Genomic DNA, 24,201 nt, shown 5'->3' with positions numbered 1-24,201 from the left:
TCACTACTTCTTTCTATAAGTTTAAACAGAAGAAACTGGAATACACTGCTAGTTAAACTTTCCAGTAACTAGACAGCTTAGTTTCTATACCATCAGGGAAAAAGAGTCCTTCCTTAATAATTTTTGTATTTTCTAATCCATAGAACAGATCTATTTTTCAGTGAAAAATAACTAATTAATAACATGAGAAGTAATGAAGTCAACCGTGCCAACAGCCACACACAGAAAAAGGGTCTGAAAAAAGCCTCATAGCATGCAAGGGCTGTTAGGAAAACACCTGCAAACCCACTGGCATGTTTCCTATTCATAGGTATCCTCTTATTTTTTCGTCTGTGCATAGCTATTCACTGAATGTCTACTATGCTCTATAGCCTGACACTGCGATTGACCCCCAACGCCAACAGACAGCCCAGAACCTTGAGGGACATGTTTTCACTTCGACCCTGCTACTTTTATGGGAAAAAAAAGAGGCATACAATGTTCCTGTTCTGTCATCAATATCTGTGCTGCTACTGTCATTACATTTCCCATCTTTTTATTCATAATTTCCAATGGTAGAGGTCAAGTTGTTTAATGTAATAGGTGGAATGATTTTAAAACCTGGCCTAAACCTTGATTTGTCAGTATTTAAAAGGCTCATGTATCACTTGGAATCCTTGCAACGTCTTACTAGCACACAAGAAAAACAAGGGAAACAAATGCAAGGCAAAACCTTGAGCTCTCTGATGTCCAACACGGCGTACGCGTGTGTGGGGACCAGGCCCCACCGCTCGCCTTCAGCTTCAGTCATCACTCCAGTGGATGCGGTGATGAGGACGTCCCCTTTGTGAAACCTGGAATGGACCCGACAGACCAATAATCAAAGGAAAACACATCTGTACTCTCAGATCACACCATCTTTCCTTTAGCCTCATGGTTTACATGAAAATTTCCACAAAGTGGAAATCTTTTCCAAAATGGGCTATTTCCAACAGCCCTCAGAGAACTTTTAACAAGTACATTTCTATTTTACAGCAAATCAGAAAAACTATCACATTTCCTTCTTTTCCCTCCCAGTTTTAGACAACTTAATTCTCAGGTAGAAACCTATCAGTGAAGGCAAATAAATGCTAAATTTTCAAATGATTTACAAATAAAGGTGAAGATGTGAAATACCAAATGTATTTTTCCCAAAGCCACATCATTTATCAAATCAGTGAGCTTTCTGGTTTCAATACTGAATGTGTATTATTGTACAGACAGTTTTCCGGTTCTTCATGTGGATTATCCATTTAAGGCTTAAGCTATCTTCCTCTTTATGTTCTCACCCTTCTCTCTTCCCACTTTCCCTCAAATTGGTAAGTACTCAGGAAGTACAAAATTACATATTCTAGATTCAAATGTTTGGATTATCTACCATCTGGATTAACTGTAAGCATCAGTGAGGATGACTGAGGGCTGGCTGGAGTGCATAAAGTGAAGTCTATTTTAAAAACACGACTTCCCTAATAACTGAAAATGACAGCCTCTGCAATATCCACTCTAAATAAGACATGAAGTTTTTATTTTTTTAACATTTTTAAATAAACTTATTCTTTATTTATTTATTTTTGGCTGTGTATGGGTCTTTGTTGCTGCATGCAGGGTTTTTCTAGTTGCGGTGAGCGGGGGCTACTCTTTGTTGCAGTGTGTGGTCTTCTCATTGCGGTGGCTTTTCTTTTGCGGAGCACGGGCTCTAGGCGTGCGGGCTTCAGTAGTTGTGGCTCGTGGGCTCTAGAGCGCAGGCTCAGTAGCTGTGGCACAGGGGCCCAGCTGCTCCGCGGCATGTGGGATCTTCCCGGACCAGGGATCGAACCTGTGTCCCCTGCATTGGCAGGCGGATTCTTAACCACTGCGCCACCAGGGAAGTCCCAACATGAAGTTTCTAAATAGCCTCTTTTAGTACAAAAGACAGAGACAGAGACAGAGAAATGTTTACCTTTGATAAAGCATTCGGAAAGAATTATCCTTACTGAAAGTCTGGCTGTCTGAATGCATGGCGATCCTTTCTGGTATCCATCCAGTCAGTGCATGAAGATCAATATTCTGCAACATAAACACAGTCAGGACTCTCAACGTGGTTTTCAAGCTCTTAAATAAATCCCCAGGGTAGTTATTAAATCTCTTTGATCTGATATGATGATTCTGATAGAAATAAATCAGAAGGTAGTAAGTTGTTCTCTACCAGTAATAAATCTCTTATTTAACTCAACTTCCTACCTGGATTTAAGCAGAAGCCTCTCTTCTTACAATCTCTGCTGCTTTTCCTGAATTCAAAGAATTGTTTTACTGATAAATATGATGAAAACTCAAAACGTTTAACAGAAAAAACTGCTTTGATGATGATGATGACAGTCACTCACCATTTGCTGAGTTTTTACAATATGACAGTCACCTTTCCTAACATTTTACATATATGCTCATTCCTTCTCTCTTTAAGCTGACTGGGTAAATCAACAGGCAATGGATTAGAAAGCTAAACTAAAAATATTTGAAGGACAGAGCAACTGAACATGGAGGCTGGGAAGAAATTTTAACATCCTATTACCTTTAACTATGAACTATACATTCTTTGACTAGCATTATAAGAACCAGAAGGATGAAGGAGGCTGGATACTAGGCAAGGATACTAACCAGGTATGAATAATGGGTGTCTGCATATATTACTTCATTTAATCTTTACAGTTCTTGAGAGGTGGGTATTATCCTATCACAGACAAGCAAAGAGGCTAAGAAAGGGTAAATACCTTTCTAAGGCAACAGGCTGATTAGTGTTATAATTCAAAGTCATGCTAGTCTGAATAATTTCTGGCATAAGGCCAGTGGTTTACAACTAAAGGACACTGGCACATACCTTGATTTTACAGGTTAAGTTGTGTTAAGGTTGGGAAAAACTAACTCCAAACTCCTTGAACCTGAATTTACAAATCAAAAAAAATATACAAGGATGACAATATGACATATCCCTTTGATCTGCAGAGGCTTCTCTGGAAAGGTACACTGTATTTAACTGGCCATATATCCCACCAGAACAGTAGACACATACACTCTAGGCTTTCCTGAACACCCAATCTATACAATGTGCAAATATAATCTTACAAAAGAAAATATGTACTCCCATGATAAGGTGATTGATCAACATTTTTCAGGGGCTGATAATGTTTTCATTTAAACCAAATATATCATCTATAATCTTTCGAACTTGAAATAATCATATCAGATAGCAAAAGTCTGTGCCTGGATCATCTTACTACTTACTGAATTGGATCCTGGGAAATCATATCCTCCCATGACTTTCATGTATGCTTTTTCTATGAGAGAAACCCATAATTCACTTTTGTTGTTAGAATAAGAACAGAGCAATTCTCCCTTATGATCCACAGGTAACTGGTCATCAATTATCACCTGGAGAAAGAGAACATTAATTTCCTTAGGTGGTACAAAATATCTTAAAATCCTTTCTATTAAAAAACCTCCACACCTTTCATACTGATAAAATAAAAGGCATGCTATGCCTATTGTTAAGGTAATGATAGTTTCATATTTCTAGAATCTGATCAATTATAAAATGTTTTGTGATGTCTTTCTTCAGGTTGACAAGTTAATCTCCCTGTCAGGTATTAACTTTGAGCCAACTGGCTGGTTAAATGTTATGGATCTACCAGCAAAATTGTTAGAAATTCTAGAAATGTATACTATATCTAAAATAATTACAAAAGGGCTTCTCACTATTAAGCTAAATAACAATATTAACCTAAACCTGCAGAAAGATTCATGCTGTGTTTAGTTGTAAAATGTTATGGCTAAAAAATACATTTAAATAGTACAGAAATATAGAAGTAATCGCCACAAAGATACGGCTTCTAATTCACATTATAGAGTGATTTGGGAAACAAGAGGATAAGAATTTTTATCTAATATTAACAGAAGAAGTATGCAACTGCATTTTGAAAGATTCTTTAAACAAGAGGTTATCTAAAAATTATAGTTCAGAAAAACCACATCCTCAATAATTTTGTTTAGTTTTTAAGAAATCAGCTAGAGCAGTGGTTCTGAAAGGGTGTTCTCAGACAACAGTATCATCATCGCCTAGGAACCTGTCAGATATGCAAATTCTGGCCCCCTCCGCAGACCTACTGAATCAGACACTTTAGGGATGGGGCCCAGCAATCTTTTTTAACAAGCTCTCCAGGTGATCCTGTGCACAATACAGTTTGATTATCATTCAACTACAGAGCAACTTCTCAGCTTCTCACACGGGAATCACTAGGGGATCTTGTTTAAATGCATGTTCTGATTCAGCAAGTCCAGGATGAGGCCTAAATTCTGCAATTCTAACAAATTCCCAGGTGATGCTAATGTTGATCCCTGGACTTCCGTGAGTCGAAAGGAGCTAGAGAATCCTAACAACACAAGGCCCTTACAACATGGTTCGGAATCCTTAAAGAAGTTAAAGATGTGAAATTTATTTATTTATTTATTTATTTATTTATTAAATTTATTTTTGGCTGCGTTGGGTCTCCATTGTTGCGCGTGGGCTTTCTCTAGTTGCCGTGAGCGGGGGCTACTCTTGCTGCAGTGCACGGGCTTCTCATCGCCTTGGCTCCTCTTGTTGTGGAGCACGGGCTCTAGGCGTGCGGGCTTCAGTAGTTGTGGCTCGTGGGCTTTAGAGCACAGGCTCAGTAGTTGTGGCACAGGGGCCCAGCTGCTCCACAGCATGTGGGATCTTCCCGGACCAGGGATCGAACCTGTGTCCCCTGCACTGGCAGGCGGATTCTTAACCGCTGCGCCACCAGGGAAGTCCCAAGATGTGCAATTAAAAACTATGTATATATTTCACAAAGGAAAACAATATTAAAGGTATCTTACATCTCAATTTATGACTGTACACTTAAATTGTTCTGACCTAACAGACTTAGTATGTCTGATATCCTTTTAATCAAAAAGAAAATTAACAACAGATTAAAATTCATTTTAAGCATTAGCAATCATTAGCTCAATGTCACTTCTGGGAACTTTCTATAAATTTTCCCAAACCCATTTTTTAAAAGACTTTATGCTTGTCATGATTTTTATTTTTAATTATTACTGATGATCTTACTGTAGAAATATGTATAATATCACAGAGTCAAAATCAACTAAACTGACTTGTAAAATGTTTATACAAATAACATTTCTTAATGATTGATTCTACTCAAGAGCCAAAGGTGGGGAAGAGAGAAGGGGCCGATATGGGGAGAAACATTCACCTTTCTAGGGACACCATTGAGGTGAAGTTTTACCATGTACTTTCCACATGGGTTGTACTCTGGCTCACCATCCTTATTCTGAGGGTAAATTATGCTTTAATGAGGAAAAGAAATAGTGAAATACCAACATTAATATTCAATATAAACTACTATGCAGATTATTACATTTTATTTAAACATATGCTATTGTCTTAGAGATTTTATAAAAATAAACATAAGAATATTTGTCTATAATAGGCCTGTAATAGAAAAAGAATTTTACCCTAGTCAAAGTGCTTATTCAATATAAATAAATGAAGAAAATATCTTATGCAATCATACAGCAGAGCATATATTTTACAATATTCTGAAAAATGCTCAGTTTTTAATTATATGCTATAAAAAATTTTCTATTAAGTGGATATATTTTAAGCCAGTTAAAATAATCTACTTTTGTCCCCAAGACATAAAGAGAAGACCATTTCAATTAACCACAACTAAGGAAATTATAACTCTGACAGAGATAAAGTTAGCAGAACTCCGATAAAGTACACAAAATTATCTAGTAAGAAACCTGTAGAAACTATCAGTATCAATTTTCTTTCACAAACTGCACATTATTTACTTACATGGTCTGTTTATCCAATGGCAAATGGCTTGAAACTAAGGTCTGTATCTAATTCATCTTTGTACTTTCAGGACTTAACAAAAACCACTCAGGAAGAGTTGTACAAAAAAATTATAATGCTTAATTTTTACAATGAATAATTTTAAGGTAATAAAACTTTTAAAAATTGAAAGAAGAAGTATTTCCCAGTACCATTTCAGTACATTCTAAAGCAGTTCTAGCCAACAAAAATGTTATTTTATATTTCATACATTATATTTTAAAGTCTTATTTTATCCCAATATATCAAAAACATTATGATTTCAATAAATAATAAATATAAAAATTTGAGATATTTTCCAAGAGACATTTTTTGGCGCTAAGTTTTCAAAATCTGATCCATTTTACACTTATAGCCTATCTGAATTCAGACTAGCCCATTTCAAGTATGTAATATCCACATATGGCTTATGGCTACTATACAGTACAGTGCAATTATAAATATGATATGATTTTAATTTGACCAATTTCATTTATTTCAAAACATATTTATTTCGTTTATATTATTCTAACTATATGTGCATATGTTCTTAGACTGTCTTAGCAAATCTTTCCACACTCACAAACCATCTGCTTGACACACAAGGGCCCTAATATTCTAAGTGATATGCCCTCCTCACTTTCTGTGCAGATAAAGCCCAAGCTTTTAATTTCTAGTTAAGAGACAATCCTATGAAAAGGGCTAAAGGGACAAATATAAAATTTTACCTGGTAATCAACTTCTTATTAAATCGTCTTTCATAAGCTGCACTGATAGCCAGTGATGCCACAAACGAACAATCTGATACTATTGTCTGTTAATAAGAATTTATTAATACATTCATTTATTCATGCAATTTCAACATTACCACAATATTTAAGCATTGCATCTAGAGCCTAACTTTTTACACTAAATATCTTCACTGTTGCTTGAACAGGAAAATAATAAATAGAAATGCCATAGCGCCAACTAACACATATTTTGTTCCAACAAATCCTAGGAAAAACAAAGTATTTCAATTAAGTTAAGTTAGAATAATTAAATATGGATGAAGCATTCCTACATGGATAAAAAGCATATTCAACTGAATCACACTCTTTTTTTTTTTTTTTTTGCATTCTTAATTAATTAATTTATTTATTTTTGGCTGTGTTGGGTCTTCGTTTCTGTGCTAGGGCTTTCTCTAGTTGCGGCAAGCGGGGGCCACTCTTCATCGCAGTGCGCGGGCCTCTCACTATCGCGGCCTCTCTTGTTGCGGAGCACAGGCTCCAGATGCGCAGGCTCAGTAGTTGTGGCTCACGGGCCCAGTTGCTCCGCGGCATGTGGGATCTTCCCAGACCAGGGCTCGAACCCGTGTCCCCTGCATTGGCAGGGAGATTCTCAACCACTGCGCCACCAGGGAAGCCCCAAACTCTTTTTAATGACAAAAAATTATGGGCATTTTTAAAAAGCTGGTTTACTATAATATGACCAATTAAAATGAATATGCACATCAAAAGATTTGAATCATAGTATTTCAGGACCATTATTTTTATACTCATGTGGAAAACATCTGTGACTTCAATGCTCAAATGTCATTAATAAAGTTTACAATAAAGTCACAGAGTTGTTCTACCACTGAAGTGTTTTAAATAAGCCCAATACCTTTCTATCTTTCATATCTATTCTCTTATCAAAGGTGAAATTCAGATTCTCAACTTTCTCATCCACAAGCACATATCAATAAATAGGATGTATATAAAAATCTGTAATTGTTCAACAGTTATCATATCTCAGTATGTCTAAGTCAAAGTATGCAGGATGAATAATTTTTCCAATTATACTAACGCATCTAAATATATAATAAAAATCTAAGAAAAAAAGGCAAATGCATATTCAAATTACTTTAAAATGTTGGCTTTTTATATAAAATTATACAAAACAAAAGTTTACCTGCTTTATGCTGAAACTAGACACAGTATAAATCATTGTAGGATTGTTGGTGAGGTCTTCTGGTCGTACCCATTTAGAAAATGTAGCTTTTTGTTTAGGTGCTAATGGTAGCTTGCCACATCTATCACTGAGGTGATAACAAAAATTAAATAATAATAATAATGATAAAATTAATCTTAAAAGATGACTCAAAAGCAAAATTAAATTTCCTAGAGAATTTTTTTTGGTATAGTGATCACAGCTAAACTATATAATCCTAAAAAAACCCTCTGGTCAAATTTGGCTCTTTACACTTAACCTTGAATCCAATCTGATTATCCTCTTCAATTAAAAAAAAATGTACATAGAAAACTGAAAACAGAAGAGCAACCTAAACTCTTTTATATTTATTTTAAGAATATACTTTAAGAGTTTAATTTAGCATGGTTATATTCAAGAAATTCAGTTTCAGTAAAATGGAGCCATTAACAACAATACAAACTGATTCATTCAAAAGGACCGAGGAAGCTACAGATCTTTATGCTGGCTCTGGACAAACTTTTCTCTGCAAGGCTAATAATGAGAGTATCTAATTACTGAGTAATAAACATGTGCCAGGTATCACACAAAAGTATTTTACATACATTATTCATTTAATCTTCAAAACAATTCTATTAAAGCAAATTTTCTGGAAAAAGCTTTAAGTGATTAAATAACTTGCAATGTCGTAGAGCTAAGAAGAAGAAAGGGTATGTGAATCCAGGTCTCTGGTGCCAAATCCACCATCTTACCCATTACCCTCTACTCACACTGTGTAAGGAATATACTGTGTAATATTTCTGTAACCTTGACGTACAGCACAAAATTTTAAAAATCTACCTTTCTTCAAGCTGCTTCTAGAGCAAGGGCAACAAATCTTTGGGTTTCAAAAGATTTCTAGGATAATATAAGTTGTATGATATGCAAACTGAAAAAATATAACTTTTTTTAAAAAAAAAACTGTTGATAGACATTAGGAGAGAGAGAGTTTTGTGGTCAGATGGGATCTGAAAACTCCTCGTTAAAGTATTGGTTTTTCTCATTGGAAGGACATCTCTAAACCTTTAATAAGCCAATGTTTACTGGAACTCTCTTAGAGCAGAATATGGTATATAACACTTCTCAAACTTTTTTGATGATCATCTCATGCATCTCATAGAACCACTGGTGTTCTAGGCAACATTTTGGTACCTGTGTAATATCAGGACCTGACTAAACAGACAGTGAGCTGGGTGAATTGAGAAGAATTTAAAGACAGCTATCATAAAACTTAGGAGAAAAAATAAGGCTGAGTCAAATCTAACCTGCCATATAAACCAGAATTCAGTAAATCCAAGACTCCTTAATATCTGTTCTCTCAAGTCACCACTAAATTAACAAATTCAATGTTTATTTCTTAGAACTTTAAAAATATTTAAAATATTTTATAAATATAATGTTTATTATAATACATGACCAGAAAAGAAAAAAATTTAGTCACCCAATCTTTCTAACCAAAGATTCATACACTGGGGAGCTTTTAGCCATCAGTCTGCTATCTCTGAATTTTAAAATGTTTACTGTTACTTTTTCTTCCGATTATTCTTACTGTAAAATAATCCAGAAAACAAGAAAGGAAAAATCTTGCCAGTTAGAGCATTTAATTTTACTTGATTTTTCTTAAAATTTAATTAACTCAGTAAGTATTCACTGAGCACCTGCCACATGCCAGACACTGTGCAGGCACATGTTCTCTGTCCTCATGCAGCTTATGGTCCCATGTAGAGGACAAGCACAGAGCAAGGGGTCACACACACAATGTAAAATCCCAACTCTGACAAATGCCATGCCTAAACTAAGGGAGTTGGTACAGTTATATTTTTCTGTTTCCATTACATTGTAAGCATTTTCCCATGTTACTTAATTTCTTGAAAACTTGATTGTTCATGATTGTACAAAATTCTTCTTAGGGACATTCTGTTGTATGAGCACTAAAAATATGATTTATCTCAATCTGTTACACAAAGACTGGAACTACTTATAAACAGAAGTTTATATCTCTACTTCGATATAACCATTTAAGAGCATTCTAGAATAACTGATTCACATTTTCATAATTATAATAATATTGATGAATATCTTTTATATAAATCTTCGACTAGACCTGTAAATATTTTTTAGAATTGGTTTCTTGAACTGAAATCACTGGTCACAGGGGTATAAACATTTTTAAAGTATTTGAAATGTACAGCCAAATTATGTAATATAACTTAGTATTTAACAAAATAATTATGTTCTAATAGTTAATCCTTATTATATAGCGCTTGCTACAGAACAAGCACCCTTGTAAGTGCTTTATATTTTATTAACTCATTTAACCATCACAGTAACACCATGAGGTGGATTCTATTATTACTTTAAAATCTGAGACAGATTAAAAAACTTGCAGTGGAGAGCGTGGTCTGGATTCTGTACCCTTAACATCAGTGCTATAAGCTTCTTAGATATAAACATTTCCTAGATCCAAATCAGTCACTAGCATCACATGGGTGCCTAAGGAAAACGTTATGCTGATAACTTACTGACTTTGAGATGTTTAACTTCTGCCTATCCAAGAACAGCAAAACACTAGAAATGAGAGAGCAGCTCTTTTGTTCTTTATAGTCTTTATATATTCTGTACACAATAAGCATTCAATTCTCTGATGCTTTCTGATAATAAATACAATATAACATGCTCACTGCAGAAATTTTGAAAAATAAAAATGTTTTAAAAAGTAAATCACCTAATTTTGCTGCTTAGAGATAACCACTATAAACATTTTGATGTATAACTTAACATCATGTTTTTCTATATATCTATAAACACAAGAAAAGAAAAAATTTGGATGTTATATATAATTTTCTATCTTTTAAAATTCATATATCGCAAGCGTTTTCCCTATATTCTTTGGACTTATTTTTTGTGGAGAGCATACTATGTAATATAATAATATAGGCGTGCCATTATTTAATCACTCCCATATTGCTAGATACCAACTTTGTTTCAATAATTTTCTGCTGTAACAGACACTTTGGTAAATGCTCTTATTATATACATCTTTGACCAAATTTTAGTTTCCTTGGGAAGGCTAGAAGCTGGGAGTCCTGAAACAAACAATGGTTTTAAGGTTCTTGACATAAGCTGCCACTGTCCTGGCAGGCTGTGCTAACACTTTCATAATGAATCCTCTTCTTGAATTGGATCTTCTTAGTAAACAACAACCCTGTCATTCTATTCCACCTTTCCATTCAACATCTCTGCTGACTTGCCTTTCTGCTGTGATCCAACACCAACTGGGCAAATATTTACCCACTACTTACCTTGTGCCAGGTACCACGTCAGACACTATGAGTATAACCTTAGGCAAAAGGACGCGTGCGCCCCGTCACCAGGGAAGGGTCGGAGGCACTCTCGCGATGCTGCCACACCTCCTTCCCAATCGAATTTTTTTATTACGCATTTTAATTTCAAGGCTATGGATTTAATTGGACTCTAGAGGATGGGAAAAGTACTGAAAAATCAAAATAATTTTGAAAGTAAACATTGCAGTAGTGCTTACTTACCAGAAAGGCATTGGGTAAGCAAAACGTTCCCTCAGATCAATGTTCATGAAAGGAACATATTCTATACCATTTATTTTTGACGTTGTCCTATAAAATACAAGAAAAAAATCTAAAGTAGATGTTCAAGTCTACCTTAATTACCAGTTTTATTTAAACTTCTTAAAATTTAAATGACAAGGTATGGTACTGTAATAAAATTAAACTCACCACCTCATGTAATGTTGATAACTTTATTTGAACAAAATTTTCACGAAATAGTTGAATACCAGAAAATAACTAATCCAATTCAATTCAATCAGAGTTATTCTTTTAAGACTAACATCCTTTACAACAAAACAACTGTCTCAAGATAGGGCTACACTAGAGGTACTGAAAGTGTCACCAGGACACAAAGCGAATTGTTTCCTAAGCCCCAAGAGAGAAAGCAATTGCTTAGTTATTTGGGGATTTAGAAAACATAACATTTACAATTCTGGGAAATATGTTCTTTATATTTCCTGGTTATTAGACTAAGGAATGGGTAGTGAAGAAGGTAGTGGCACAGATAACAGTTACAGCCTCTTGACAAATTTAAGAAATGTGACTTGTAGTAGTTTTGCATGTTCTCTTCCTGTTTTGTTTATATGTTTACTTGCATATATTAGCTATTTCCTTCTGTTTCTTTCCCTCCTTTCCTTTAGAAGGAGTTGCAGGGTAACTTCACAATTTAGTCTCTAGGTAACAATATACAATGAGACAATGACTGAATTGGAGGACTAATTAATACAGCGGGTGATGAACATAACATCTGTGTACCCTCATCTTGAGATGGTGAGAGCTTTTCACTTGTATGAAGGACAGCTGCATCTTGTTAGGTAGAAACACAGAGCTGTTCTGTAGTAGTGCGGAATTTCAAACGTGTGCAGAAGGGAGCATGTGGACGCTGAGTAGCCAAAGTGTTGGACTGTTACTAACTTGTCTCTCAGGTCCAAAACCACTCTTTCTGTCCTCCTTTGTATTGTGCTTGTTCATATGCATTTTTTTCTAGGCAAAGAGAGCCAGATTAGTAGGAGTAGAATTAAAATCTTTAGCAGGAAGAGAGGAAAATGCCCTCAGGTGGCTGCTAAAGAGGAAGGAGCCCTTCTAGCGCAATTCCAGCAAACCAGAAAGAGCAACTTCATGACGCGCGCGCAGCTCTAAGCAGGCTGATCTCCTTCAAAGCCCAAGTGAAGAGCAGCTGCACCGGCTCAGAAAGCGATCAAGGATTTCCACAGCCTGTTCTTTTGTATTTTTAATATCCCCTGAGGCTGCTTCCAGACACTGAGCTGGCTTCCCAGCCCAGGTGTTGGCAAACTTTTTCTGTAAAGGGTCAGACGGTATCTAGTTTTGTCTTTGCAGTGAGGTCTCTGTCACATATTCTGGTTTTTTTTGTTTTCTTTTTTGCAACCCTTTAAAGAAATGTAAAAAAACCATTCATAGCTTAAGGCTGCCCTTTGCTGACTCTGGCCTAGACTGCTATTTCAAGGTAACAATTAGGGCTCTGGTCACAAGCTGGAAGAGATGATGAATGGTCTGCCATAGTTCTACTTTGCCCCATAACCTTTATTATTCAATTTTGAAGAATGCTAGATTTTCAGAAAAAAATACATCTAGTGGAAATGAGAATACTAAAATATATTAGAAGAAATTTTAACCATTTCAAGTTGTGACCATGTGACAACATAATTTATAATTACATAACAGCACGACACATTATACCAAAGATGTGACTACAACTCAGCAAACCTAATGAGTAACATTACCTGCATTGATTATGTTAACAAAACTTGGTTTTGTTCATTACAACCAATCATAAACTGATTTATTTACCTGAGAACTTCTATTTCTTCTGCTGTGTATCTCTGTCCTTGTGCATCACATGACTGTGGACTTATAACTGGCTGAGGTCTTTCAAGGAAGGGATTAGTTCCTAGTGGAAAATGTGCTCTCACTGGAGGTGGCTTTGGTTTAATATTCGTTGCCTTGATTTTGCATGATGGCTTTGTTAAAGGCTCACTCAATGCTTCTGCTCTACAATAGAGAGAGGTACAGAAAAACTGTTCTAGTTTTTCTTCTCACATTTAAGCTTTCCAGAACATAAAATTTACTTCAAGAACCAGTCAAGCATCCCTAATGTAAAATTAGTATATAAAATTCCTACATACTAGTCAACAGTTCACTACTTATGCTACTCCCAAAGGTAAGTATTTTTGCAAACAACATTTTATTGACAACATTAATTGAGCACTTATTGCATGTCAGATCCCATGCAAAGTAAGGGGGATACAAGAATGTACGAAACACAAACCCTACTCTCAAGGTGCTCCTAGCGTTGTGGGGAGAGAGACAGTTGCATCAAAAGTGAGATGCGAGGCTGGAAGTACTCTATGCAAGTGAATGCACAGTAGAAATTACTGACTTGATGGGAAGCGGGTGAGTCAGGGAACATTTTTCCAAATTGACATTTGAGCTGCAGAAGAATCCACCTGGGGAGCAAGGAAGGGTTCTAAGCAGAGTGAACAGCATGAGCAAACGTGTAACAAGCTAAGGTAATTTCAAAAGAATGGACGGGGCCCCTGTAACAGTACGAATGAGAGGCAGCAGCAGATGAGACCAGTGGCAGGGACTGGATCACAGAAGGCCTCACATGGTATTTAAGGGAATTTTGACTTTATTCCGTCAAAGAACTAACAAGCTAAAAACAGAAGCTCTTAATCTAAGGTCCTTATATGAGTCTTGTTAACACTGAAATTATATGCAAATAAAATGTTACGTTATCTTTTCCGTAGAGCGTGTCCATTCTTTAGAAGAGATCCTCAAAGGATCCCATGACTGACCCATGCCCCTGCGCTGAGGATGCACTCAGAAGAGTACTAGATGGGTTACCCACATAGGTAATAAAAGCCATCTATGATTCTGACTGGGGAAAGAAGTAAAAATGGAGAAGATAGCTATGTGTTGAGTGCCCATAACTTCATGAATTTGGAGAAACAAACTAAATGTTAGCTGATGGTAATGAAAAGGAGGGATAACTGCTATACCTCAATAAAAAAGAAGGGCTGGGGGTAGCACAGCTACCTAGTCTGAGCCTCAAAAGGAGATATTTTATTAATTCGTGCTATAACTATAAATGCCATTCCACCCTTTTCCTTTGCCTACAATGCTCTGTCTATACAAGAGGTATAATTCTCTTGTGCAAATACATTCATTATTTCTCAACAAATATCTACTGAGCACATATTGTATGTCTGCCCTCTGCTAGGTGCTTGGTTTCAGCATTGAACAAAGACAAAATTCTCTGTCCTCAAAGAGCTTATATTTGGGGGACAGTGATTAGAAGGGACATAGACATTGATAACAAATATGATAAACTGGTAAATTTCATATACCTTAGAAAACAGTAAGAGCTACAGGAAAGAATATTAGAACAGACAAAGCAGGATGAAAGTACTGGAGGAGATTAAATTTTAAACAGAATGGTGATGGCAGGCCTTACTGAAAAGTTGACATTTGAGCAAAGAGTTAAGGGAGATACACACATGTATAATTTGAGGTATCTGCACGGCTGGCTCACTCTGTTTCTCCATTTCTAGTAGTAGCTCTGGAAGGCTCTCTGGAAGTTCTCTCTTTGGAAGTCTGATATTAAACAACAGAAGGGAGTCTTCCATTTCAAATACCTCATTTTTGTTTTAGACACAGCAAAAACTAAATAAAATATTTCTTGACTCATTTGCTATTTTTTGAGTTTAAAGCAGGGATGAAGACACTAAGATGCTCTCTGTTCCCCTAAGGAGTTCACCATCTAATGAGCCAAAATGACATGTAGAAAAAAGCAGCAGGGAACTAGAGAGGGGTAAATTCACTCAGAGGAAGAAGGCAGCTTTGCTCTGGATCTCAGGTTTGTTACCACGAGCTCCACCACACATTCATATAAACCGGTCGCACTGCAGTAACACAGTACGCTGCCATCCACAGATACGAACTCGAGGGACCAAAACTCACCTGTCTAGTGCCTGTCGTGCCAACTGCTTCAGTTTGTTTTGCAGAGTTTTATCAGCGGTTTCATAAGACTTAAGAGAAAGAGAGACAGATGTTCCAAAGCATAATTATTAATTTGCCTGATCCATGATATTTCTAAGCAAAAAAAAAATTACAATGCACATTACACTTCTTAAAATTATGAGAGAATAAACCAAGACACTTTATTTTTGTCCTTAAAGGTATCATTTAAATTGTGCTGAAAACTCGTCACTGAGGTAAACCCTAACACCACTTAATTCGGGTGAACACAACCGTATAATCACAGTGCCACAGGTCTGGCAGCAGGAACCCCAGAAGAGCAGGGCTACCGTACTAAGTGAAATAAGTCAGCAGGAGAAAGACAACCACCTTATGCCTTCATTCATATGTGGAGTCTAAAAGACAAAACAAATAAACAGACAAAATAAAACAAACTTATAGGTACTGAGAACAGATTAGTGGTTTCCAGAGGGGAAGGGGGTTGGGGGACAGGTGAAATGGGCGAAGGGGGTCATCTGTATGGGGATGGAAGGTAACCAGACTTGCGGTGGTGATCACTTTGCTGTGCATACAGATGTCGAATTATAATGCTGTACTGTGCACCGAAACTTACATAATTAAAAACAAAAAAACCCAGCACTTACCCGTAGACTCAGGTACCTACAGAAATGAGGCTAGATAGTTCCTCTGAATAAAAGCCCTTGGACAAAGAGCCGGCCCTCTGAACAATGCTGAGAACACCACTCTCGACCACGTCACATGCTCCTGTCAATGCGCTACTCTTACACACTAGATGCCCCGGAGAGCTAACAGGCCCACCGGGCTCCTCGGGAAGCAGTAAAAACCGCTCAACATATAGCCTCTACACTGCAAATTAATAAAGCTCTCCCAAACCACTAACTTATTTCTTAGTGTATGAAATTGAAAAAAAGGGGGAAGTTTTATTTTTTTTGTGATGAACCAAAGTTGTTTTTTCCCTTTTTTTTTTTCTTAAATTGAAGTATTTACAATGTTGTGTTAGCTTCAGGTATACAGAAAAGTGATTCAGTTAAACATATATATCTATTCTTTTTCAGATTCCTTCCCATTATAGGTTATTACAAGATACTGTGTATAGTTCCCTGTGCTATACAGTACATCTTTGTTGTTTATCTATTTTAAATACAGTAGTGTGTATCTATTAATCCCAAACTACTAATTTATCCCTCCCCAAGGAAGTTTATTTTAAATTCACAGATTGTGATGGTGAATTCTTCCTATAATAAGTTAATTTGTTATAGGGGTATAAAAAGGTCAAAAATGGTACTTATAATTTAAAAAACAATTGCCAAGGGACTCAATCTCAATACTGTCAAATTTTTAACAAGATGTTAAAGTCCATTATTAATTTTCTATTCTTCACTATCTTTTAATGAGGAGTAACTTAGTTACATGTATAATAACAGGATAATTTTTTTTCTTTAAGAAATTGTTAAGTAAAACTCACTAGTAAGGGGAGAAATTTCTTAGCATAATTCCACCAAACTTAACTTGTAGCTATTATACATACGGTTTTCAGACAGAGATCTACAGCTTCTGTATACAGTTCTATAGCATCTTCAACGTTCCCTTTTTCATCTTCGTCAAAAGCTTGTGTAACGAGGAAATGGGCACGCTCTAAGTCCAACTGATGTTTTGATTTCAAAGGATCCGCACTCTTTGACTGAACTAGGATAGGAAAAAAAGCCACATAGAAGAACTAGCATAGGAAGAAAGCCACATACCTATATATGTATCCAGGGAACAACATACCATTTTAATACATTCTTTACCAAAACTCTATAATCCTTCATTTAAAAAGCTTAGCAAGGTCAAAAAAAAATCCTTAAAAAAATTTCCCTTGAATTTCTCTCTGTCCCTACCAGCACTTTCTTCATTTAAAAAATAAAACATAGGCGTTCTCCCCACAAAAAACAAAACTGAAACTTGGAAAAGACTAAATCGAAAGAAACTCAATTATGTTTTAAGGTAATTTAAATTTTTATTCAGTATAGACAATAATTATATAATATACTAGGCCTTGATAATAAAATGCATGCTGTTTCCCATTCATCTGGGTCCAGAATAAGCTATATTTTTACTGCTCTTTGAAATAAGTGCTTCTGTTTGTTTTTAATATAAAGATATGTATCCATAAGAGACCTGCATCTAGAACATATAAAGATCTCTTACAACTCAACAATAAAAGGACAAACCCAATTTAAAATGGGTGTGATGATTATGTCATCAACTTGTGTCAACTTGACAGGATCACAGGTTACCCAGCTATTTGGCTAAACAAGATTTCTGGGTAGCCTGTGAGGATGGTTCTGAAGGAAAGTAGCATTTGCATTGACACTGAAAGCAGACTGCCCTCCCCAGTGTGGGTGGGCATCATCTAATCCACTGTGGGCCTGAACAGAACAAAAGGCAGAGGGGGAGAATCTGCCCTCACTGCAGGACTGCTTGAGCTGACACACTGGTCTTCTCCTGACCTCGGACTGGAACTCACACCATCAGGTCCCCTACTTCTCAGGCCTTTGGACTTGGACTGAACCACACCACTGGCTTTCCTGAGTCTCTAGCTTGCAGAGGGCAAACAGTGGGACTTCTTAGTCTCCATAATTGCATGAGCCAATTCCTCATAATAAATCTCTTTATGTCCATCCTACTGGTTCTATTTCTCTGGAGAAGCCTGACTTATACCATGGGCAAAGGATCTGTGTAGCCATTTCTCCAAAGCAGATATTCAATGGCCAAATGGCATGTGGAAAGATGCTCAACATCATTTGTCATCAGGGAAGTGCATATCAAAACCACAATAAGATGTCATTTTATACCCACTAGGGTGGCTAAAATAAAAAAAGACAGAAAATAACAAGTGTTGATAAGGATGTGAAGGAAATGGAACATTGCTGGTGGAATTGTAGAGTGGTATAGCCACTGTGGGAAACAGTTTAGCAGTTCCTCAAAAAGTTAGACATAAAGCTACCATATGACCTAGCAGTTCTACTTGTGGGTATATATCCAAGAGAACTGAAAACATATGTCCACACAAAAACTTAGACACAAGTGGTCATAACAGCATTACTAATAATAGACAAAAGGTGGAACCAAGCCAATGTCCACCAACTGATGAATGGATAAATAAAATGTGGTATATTAATACAATGGTGTATTAACCATAACAAGAAATGAAGCACTGATACATGCTACAAAATGGATAAACCCTGAAAACATTATGCTAAATAAAAGAAGCCAGACACAAAAGACCACATACTGATGACTCCATTTATATGAAATGTCCAGAATAGGCAAATCCATGGAGACAGAAAATAGATTAGTGGTTGCTAGGGCCTAGGGTGTGGAATGGGGAGTGACTGCTAATGACTAAGAGGTTTCTTTAAGGGTGACAAAAATGTTCTGAAGTTAGAGGTGATGGTTGCACAACTCTGGGAATACACTAAAAACCACTGAACTGTACACTGTAAAAAGTTGAATGTTATGGTATGTGAATTACATCTCAATAAAACTATTTTTAATAAGTTTTAAATTTTGTTTGTCTCAAAATTGTGTCTGATCTTTTAAAAACTGTAACCCTCGGTAACACCTCTCTAAAGTATGTATTAATCCCATTTATTAAATGAATGTTAAAATATTTAGCTCAAGGCTTCTCAGCCTTGGCACTACTGACATTTTCGACTGGATAATTCTTTGCTGTGGACGGCGCTATGCATTATAGGATTTTCCCTGCAGCACTATCCCTGCCCTCTACCCAACCAGATGCTAGTAGTATACTGCATCCCTACCCCGGCATAAACACCAAACACCTCTCCAGACATTGCCACATGTCTCCTGAGGGGCAAAACCAAGTCTAATTGAGAATAACTATCTAGCCTACGGTTTCACAGCTACAATGGAAGGGTAGGGACTCAACTTAGATCTTTTAATTCCAAGTCTTGAGTTTCTTATACTACACTGGTGAATTTCAAACTGGGTTACCTTTCCCCAACCCTAAAGTCAAGCCATCTCTCAAAGTCTCTTGACTGTCAGCAGACTTTATCTGTTTTAAAAATTGGGATTCTGAACAAGATTTTTATTTGATAAAGGACTCTCCTGCTTGAAATAATAATTAAGTAAACCATTTAATTCTCTACAAATTACATGCCATTTGTTGAACAAAATAGGTCGAAAAACCGGCAAAACATTTAATGTATTATTATGCTTTAAAAATCCTTTTTGAACTTTACTTCTGTTTCACTGGTAAGTTTTCATTCTTCAAGAGATTAGGGCTGTCTCATTCTGTGCCTGAGTATCATATAAACATCACATTTATAAATTTAAAAACTTCATTTACTTAGCTGGGAAAATGAAGTGCCTCTGAATTCCATGGTATTTTGAATACATGAATCAGTATAACTCTGTATTAAGTGAGGCCCTGACACACAGGCAGTCCACTTTTCAATGCATGCAATTTCTGGGCATTGTCTTAAAGAAAAGTGCCATGTCTGTAAGGGGACTGTCATAACAAGAAATCCAACAATCAAATCTACTTTATCCTAACTATGAGCTTGTAACTGCTCATATCTATTCAGAATGAGTGGTAAAAAGTAGCACAAAGTCCATCAGAGAATGCTGAATAAGACTCCTCTAAGCTTGTGGCTTTATTATACAGCCACAGAAAAAAAGGGGTTAAAAAGAGTCCTCAGTGACATGAACGCATTCCTAAAACAAAATGTCAATAGATGATCATTTTCTTTCCTACCACGTGAACAGCAGATTTCGCCAGGAACCACTTACCTCTAACAGAACTGTGATCATTAAGCCTGTGAACTTGTTTCACAGCGTTTGCAAAAATAACTACAGGTTGTTCCAGGTCTCTGCTTACATGTCCCTTTTCCAAGATATGGTTTAAAACAAGAGTTTAGCTAAGGTCTTGAGGTTGAGGATATCGATATAGTAAAGACTGTGAACCCACTGTTGAAGTCTTTAGACACTGAAGAGGAGGAGTCATTTAATTTTAATAGCAGGAGGGGGCATGTGACAGATGTTTAAAAGCATATTTTAACAGGGTCCTAATACTGACTCTGCCAATGATACACTGTTCGAATGTAGATAGTTCATCTCTATCCTCTGGGAAATTAGGATATCAGACTATATCACCTCTAAGGTTCCTCTTCACAGATTTATCACTTATTTCCACATTATGATTTTCAAAGATGTGATTACCAAAAAAGAAATGAGCAGCAACCAAGTGAGGATCAAGAATCAAAGATGAAAACGAAAAGGAAAGAGAAACACAGGGGAAAAGTAAGATGTGATGGGACAGAAGAAAAAACAATACAGTGACATGGTTAGTAGTCCTTTACCAACCTGCTGAATGTAAAGCCTGCACTCTTTCCAGATACTCATTTATTTTTTCTTGAATATGTTCTAGGCTTGATCCTGCCATCTCAGCATAAATTAAAGCTTGTGCAGCTTCCTAAAAGTAAAAAAAGAATTCAAAGGAATCTAACAGATCAATTACAATTTGAATTTTCTTTACCACTTTCTAACTATTGGTTTCTATGAATGACAAAACAAGAATGTCTTTATGATACCAGTAATTTTTTTCGTAAAGTAAATGAGTTATATATTCCTTTACTACTTTTTTTCAGTTCTCAATGCTCTCTTCCTCCTACTGTTGAAAATTTATGAAGTCAAATAGAAGGGGTTGATTATAGTATTTTCTTAGAATAACTGTGATTTATATGTTCTCTGTTTTCCTTTTTCTTTATGCAATAGGTCAGACTTGAAATTATACACTGTTAAAAGGTGAACTGAGTCTCGAAAACATTAGAACAGATAATACCTGATACAATTAAATTAAATATCAATAAAAGGTTATCAGAAATTATAAAGGTTAAATATCTCACAGTGGAAAGAAAATCTTTTTCTCCACAGAAAATATTGTCAAAAGGGGGACACATTTTAAGGCAGATTTCAGTTGTATGAAATAAACTTATTTTAATTAAGAAAAACTGGATTTGTCTTCCAGTTATTCCATGACTTTCTCAGCCAGTTAGGCTGTGCTCGCGAGGAAAAGCCTCCATTCTCGCCATCACCATTCCAGGAGGGTGACCAACGCTACCACACACAAGAACCACAGAGAGACTTTCCCAAGTACCACCACCTTCCCTGCAGTAATCTAAGCGTGTGTACTTCAAGGAACCTCACGCCTCGTTATCTGGATCCAAAGAAGCCATCTACTCAGCATCACTTTTTGAATCCAGTTATTGGAGCAGGAGTTGTTTCCCTGAACCTACAAAATCAGTAAGATGAGTACAGTTTTGATCCAAATGGAAATTGGGGGTAGAAAAGATATGTTTTCCTAGATTCTGCAATTCAGATATTTCAGGGGAGGAAAATATAACTCTACATGTAAATATTAAAACTAATTTTTTAAATTGTTGGTATCAACCTTATTTTGCTCATTTTGTTTACACTTGAAAGTGATTAACAATGAAGGCATCCCTAACAGAACAGCATGAAGACAGAAAACACTAAATATCTGATACAGTTTACATAAATAGCTCCTAGAAACACAACCACTTTTCTGATTCTCTCAAGGAAAAGAAATTCTTTGTAACAACACGCGTGTCATCCTACAGCAAAACAAGAGGCACTGTACAGTACTTCCTTTCGCTTTAAAAAAGCTATTTTACATGGCACTATTTTTACCTATGAACATTTGTCAGTTATTTCACAAAACTAATAAAACACAGTTTTACTTTTAAAGAAATACCACCGTCATGAAATTGTCAAAAAAAAAAGTCCAAAAAGAATGATTCTGAAACACACCCAAAGTCTCTAAATATAGATTATAAAATGAAGGCAATCAAATATTAATCTGAGAAAAGCAAACCACACATTATTGACAGCATATAGGTTTATGGAAAAAAATTACGACTACTGTATTATCGAATTCTTTCTAAAAGAAAAGATGACAATGTCAAGAGGATACAGCTACCTGCACGGGGAGCCGGAGGGGTGTGTTTGCAAATACTCAGGATTGGGGAGCAGGGGTAGGCTGTGAGCTCCTACTCTGATTTAATATTTCTGGCCCCAGTAATTTACCCAAAAGAAATATCAAAGAAACGTGTAAAGCATTAGCTATAAGGGTATTATGATGCTGAAGAACCATAATGAACATAAAATGGCCAGAAGAGTTTGTAAATAAACTATGGCACACCCACATAATGGAATACTATACATCTATCATTAACAAGTTTATACTATGAAACCTTAAAAAAAATCAAAAATTTTTAAAAGTTCAAATGAAAAGAACAGATTTAAAAAAGTATAAACAGTCTGATCCAAGTTTGTTTTTTTAAAAAGGCGTGTACACATACATGCGTAGAAAAACAAAGATACGTAGATGTCAGATACTAGGATACGCGATGTTTTATTCTTTGATTGACTTTCTGCGTTCTTCCGTGAGCACTGTTTCCGTGTACATCCGTGACGGTGAGAAGCTGCGAGCTGACAGCCCAGCTCCGCCGCCGCCCTCAGGAGCGGTCACCTGGGGACTCGCCGGCCAGGACCGACCCCAAAGCGGCGACCAAGCCCGCCGCGGGCCGGACCCTGGGGCGGGGGCAGGCCTGACCCCTCAGCCCGGCCACCGCCCCGAGAGGGACAGCGGGACGGGGGACCGCCACGCCGAGCGCGCCCGTCCCATCGGCACATGGACCCGTCCCCGGCCCACCTTGTAGTAAAACACGGCCTCCGAGTAGCGGCCCTCGTGGTCGCGCTGCACTGCCAGCCGCGCGAACTGCACCGCGTCCCGCTCCAGCGCCGCCGAGTCCATGGCTGCCCAGCGCCGAGGACCCCCGCCGACTGCCGCGCGCCCGGGGGCCGGGCGAGGACCCGGGCCGCGCGGAAAGAGCGGCGGAGCTCACTTCCGGCGGCTGAGAGAGGACGCCGACCGGCCCCTCGGCAAAACTCCGACTCCTCGCCCGCGGGCAGCCTCGCTCCGCGGCCGCCGCATTCCCCGTCCCGCCCACCGGTCACACTGCGCAGGCGCAGCCCGGCCGGCGTAGGTGTTTCGGTAGCCTGGGCTGCCGGGCTCGCCGGAGGGTGCGGGAAGGCGCGGGTGGTGGGCAGGGCCCGGCCTGCTTGGTGCCGTGTGCACGTGACTGCCGGGGCGCCCGGGATTGGGCTGGCAAAAGAGGTGCCACGTCTGAGCGGCTGCCGGCTTCGCAGTCGGCCTGTCCGGGCAGTTACTGTGGAGCCTGTTGCCGGCCAGGCTAGGAGGAGGGGCGCATGCGCCTCCTGGAACATTTGTCCCCTCTTGAGTGTAAAGAGAAGGTGAGCAGTGCTTTCCAACATCATCTGAGATGACTTTTTTTTTTAAATTAGGGAAGTGAAGTAAGGATATACGATTCTTATGTGATACTTTTTAATAACATTTATATCCACAAGCTGAGTCTTAATTAACCCTGTATACATGCCCCAGTGTATGGTATTGGTTGAATTGTCAACAAACAAGGTAATGCATTTTCCCGTGTACTTCTCCTTAGGTTAACTTAATGCTGTTGTAATTAAATACTCAATTAGGTGATTATTTGATTAATGTCTCTCTCTCTCCCTTAAAACTCTGAATTCAGAAATAATAAAAATAAACTAGTGAGAGGCTCCACAATACGGATAAAACTCAAAATTCACGCCAAGTCAAAGAAG

The 24,201-nt window shown here is 37.3% G+C and overlaps 1 protein-coding gene across 3 annotated transcripts in view; it reads right to left on the bottom strand.

Moving 5' to 3' along the window:
• The window catches only part of CAPN7 (calpain 7), a 37,134-nt gene extending 13,361 nt beyond the window's left edge, over positions 1 to 23,773 (bottom strand). Inside the window, exons 1-12 of one of the 3 annotated variants that reach the window (XM_082392662.1) lie at positions 23,228 to 23,773; positions 20,857 to 20,965; positions 17,015 to 17,172; positions 15,448 to 15,515; positions 13,276 to 13,476; positions 11,428 to 11,514; positions 7,826 to 7,952; positions 6,622 to 6,707; positions 5,268 to 5,361; positions 3,277 to 3,423; positions 1,958 to 2,064; positions 713 to 833 (exon numbers count right to left, since the gene is read on the bottom strand). In XM_082392662.1, coding sequence (XP_082248788.1) covers positions 713 to 833; positions 1,958 to 2,064; positions 3,277 to 3,423; positions 5,268 to 5,361; positions 6,622 to 6,707; positions 7,826 to 7,952; positions 11,428 to 11,514; positions 13,276 to 13,476; positions 15,448 to 15,515; positions 17,015 to 17,172; positions 20,857 to 20,965; positions 23,228 to 23,329 — 1,407 coding nt within the window. In that variant the 5' untranslated portion in view covers positions 23,330 to 23,773. The remainder of the gene's footprint in view (positions 1 to 712; positions 834 to 1,957; positions 2,065 to 3,276; positions 3,424 to 5,267; positions 5,362 to 6,621; positions 6,708 to 7,825; positions 7,953 to 11,427; positions 11,515 to 13,275; positions 13,477 to 15,447; positions 15,516 to 17,014; positions 17,173 to 20,856; positions 20,966 to 23,227) is intronic. The other 2 variants (XM_082392660.1, XM_082392661.1) reach the window with 2 other exon arrangements.
• Between the last annotated feature and the right edge of the window lie 428 nt (positions 23,774 to 24,201).

This window comes from Balaenoptera borealis, assembly GCF_965194805.1.
Source record: "Balaenoptera borealis genome assembly, chromosome: 5".
Taxonomy (NCBI): domain Eukaryota; kingdom Metazoa; phylum Chordata; class Mammalia; order Artiodactyla; family Balaenopteridae; genus Balaenoptera; species Balaenoptera borealis.
This window is presented reverse-complemented; position numbering and strand designations above follow the sequence as displayed.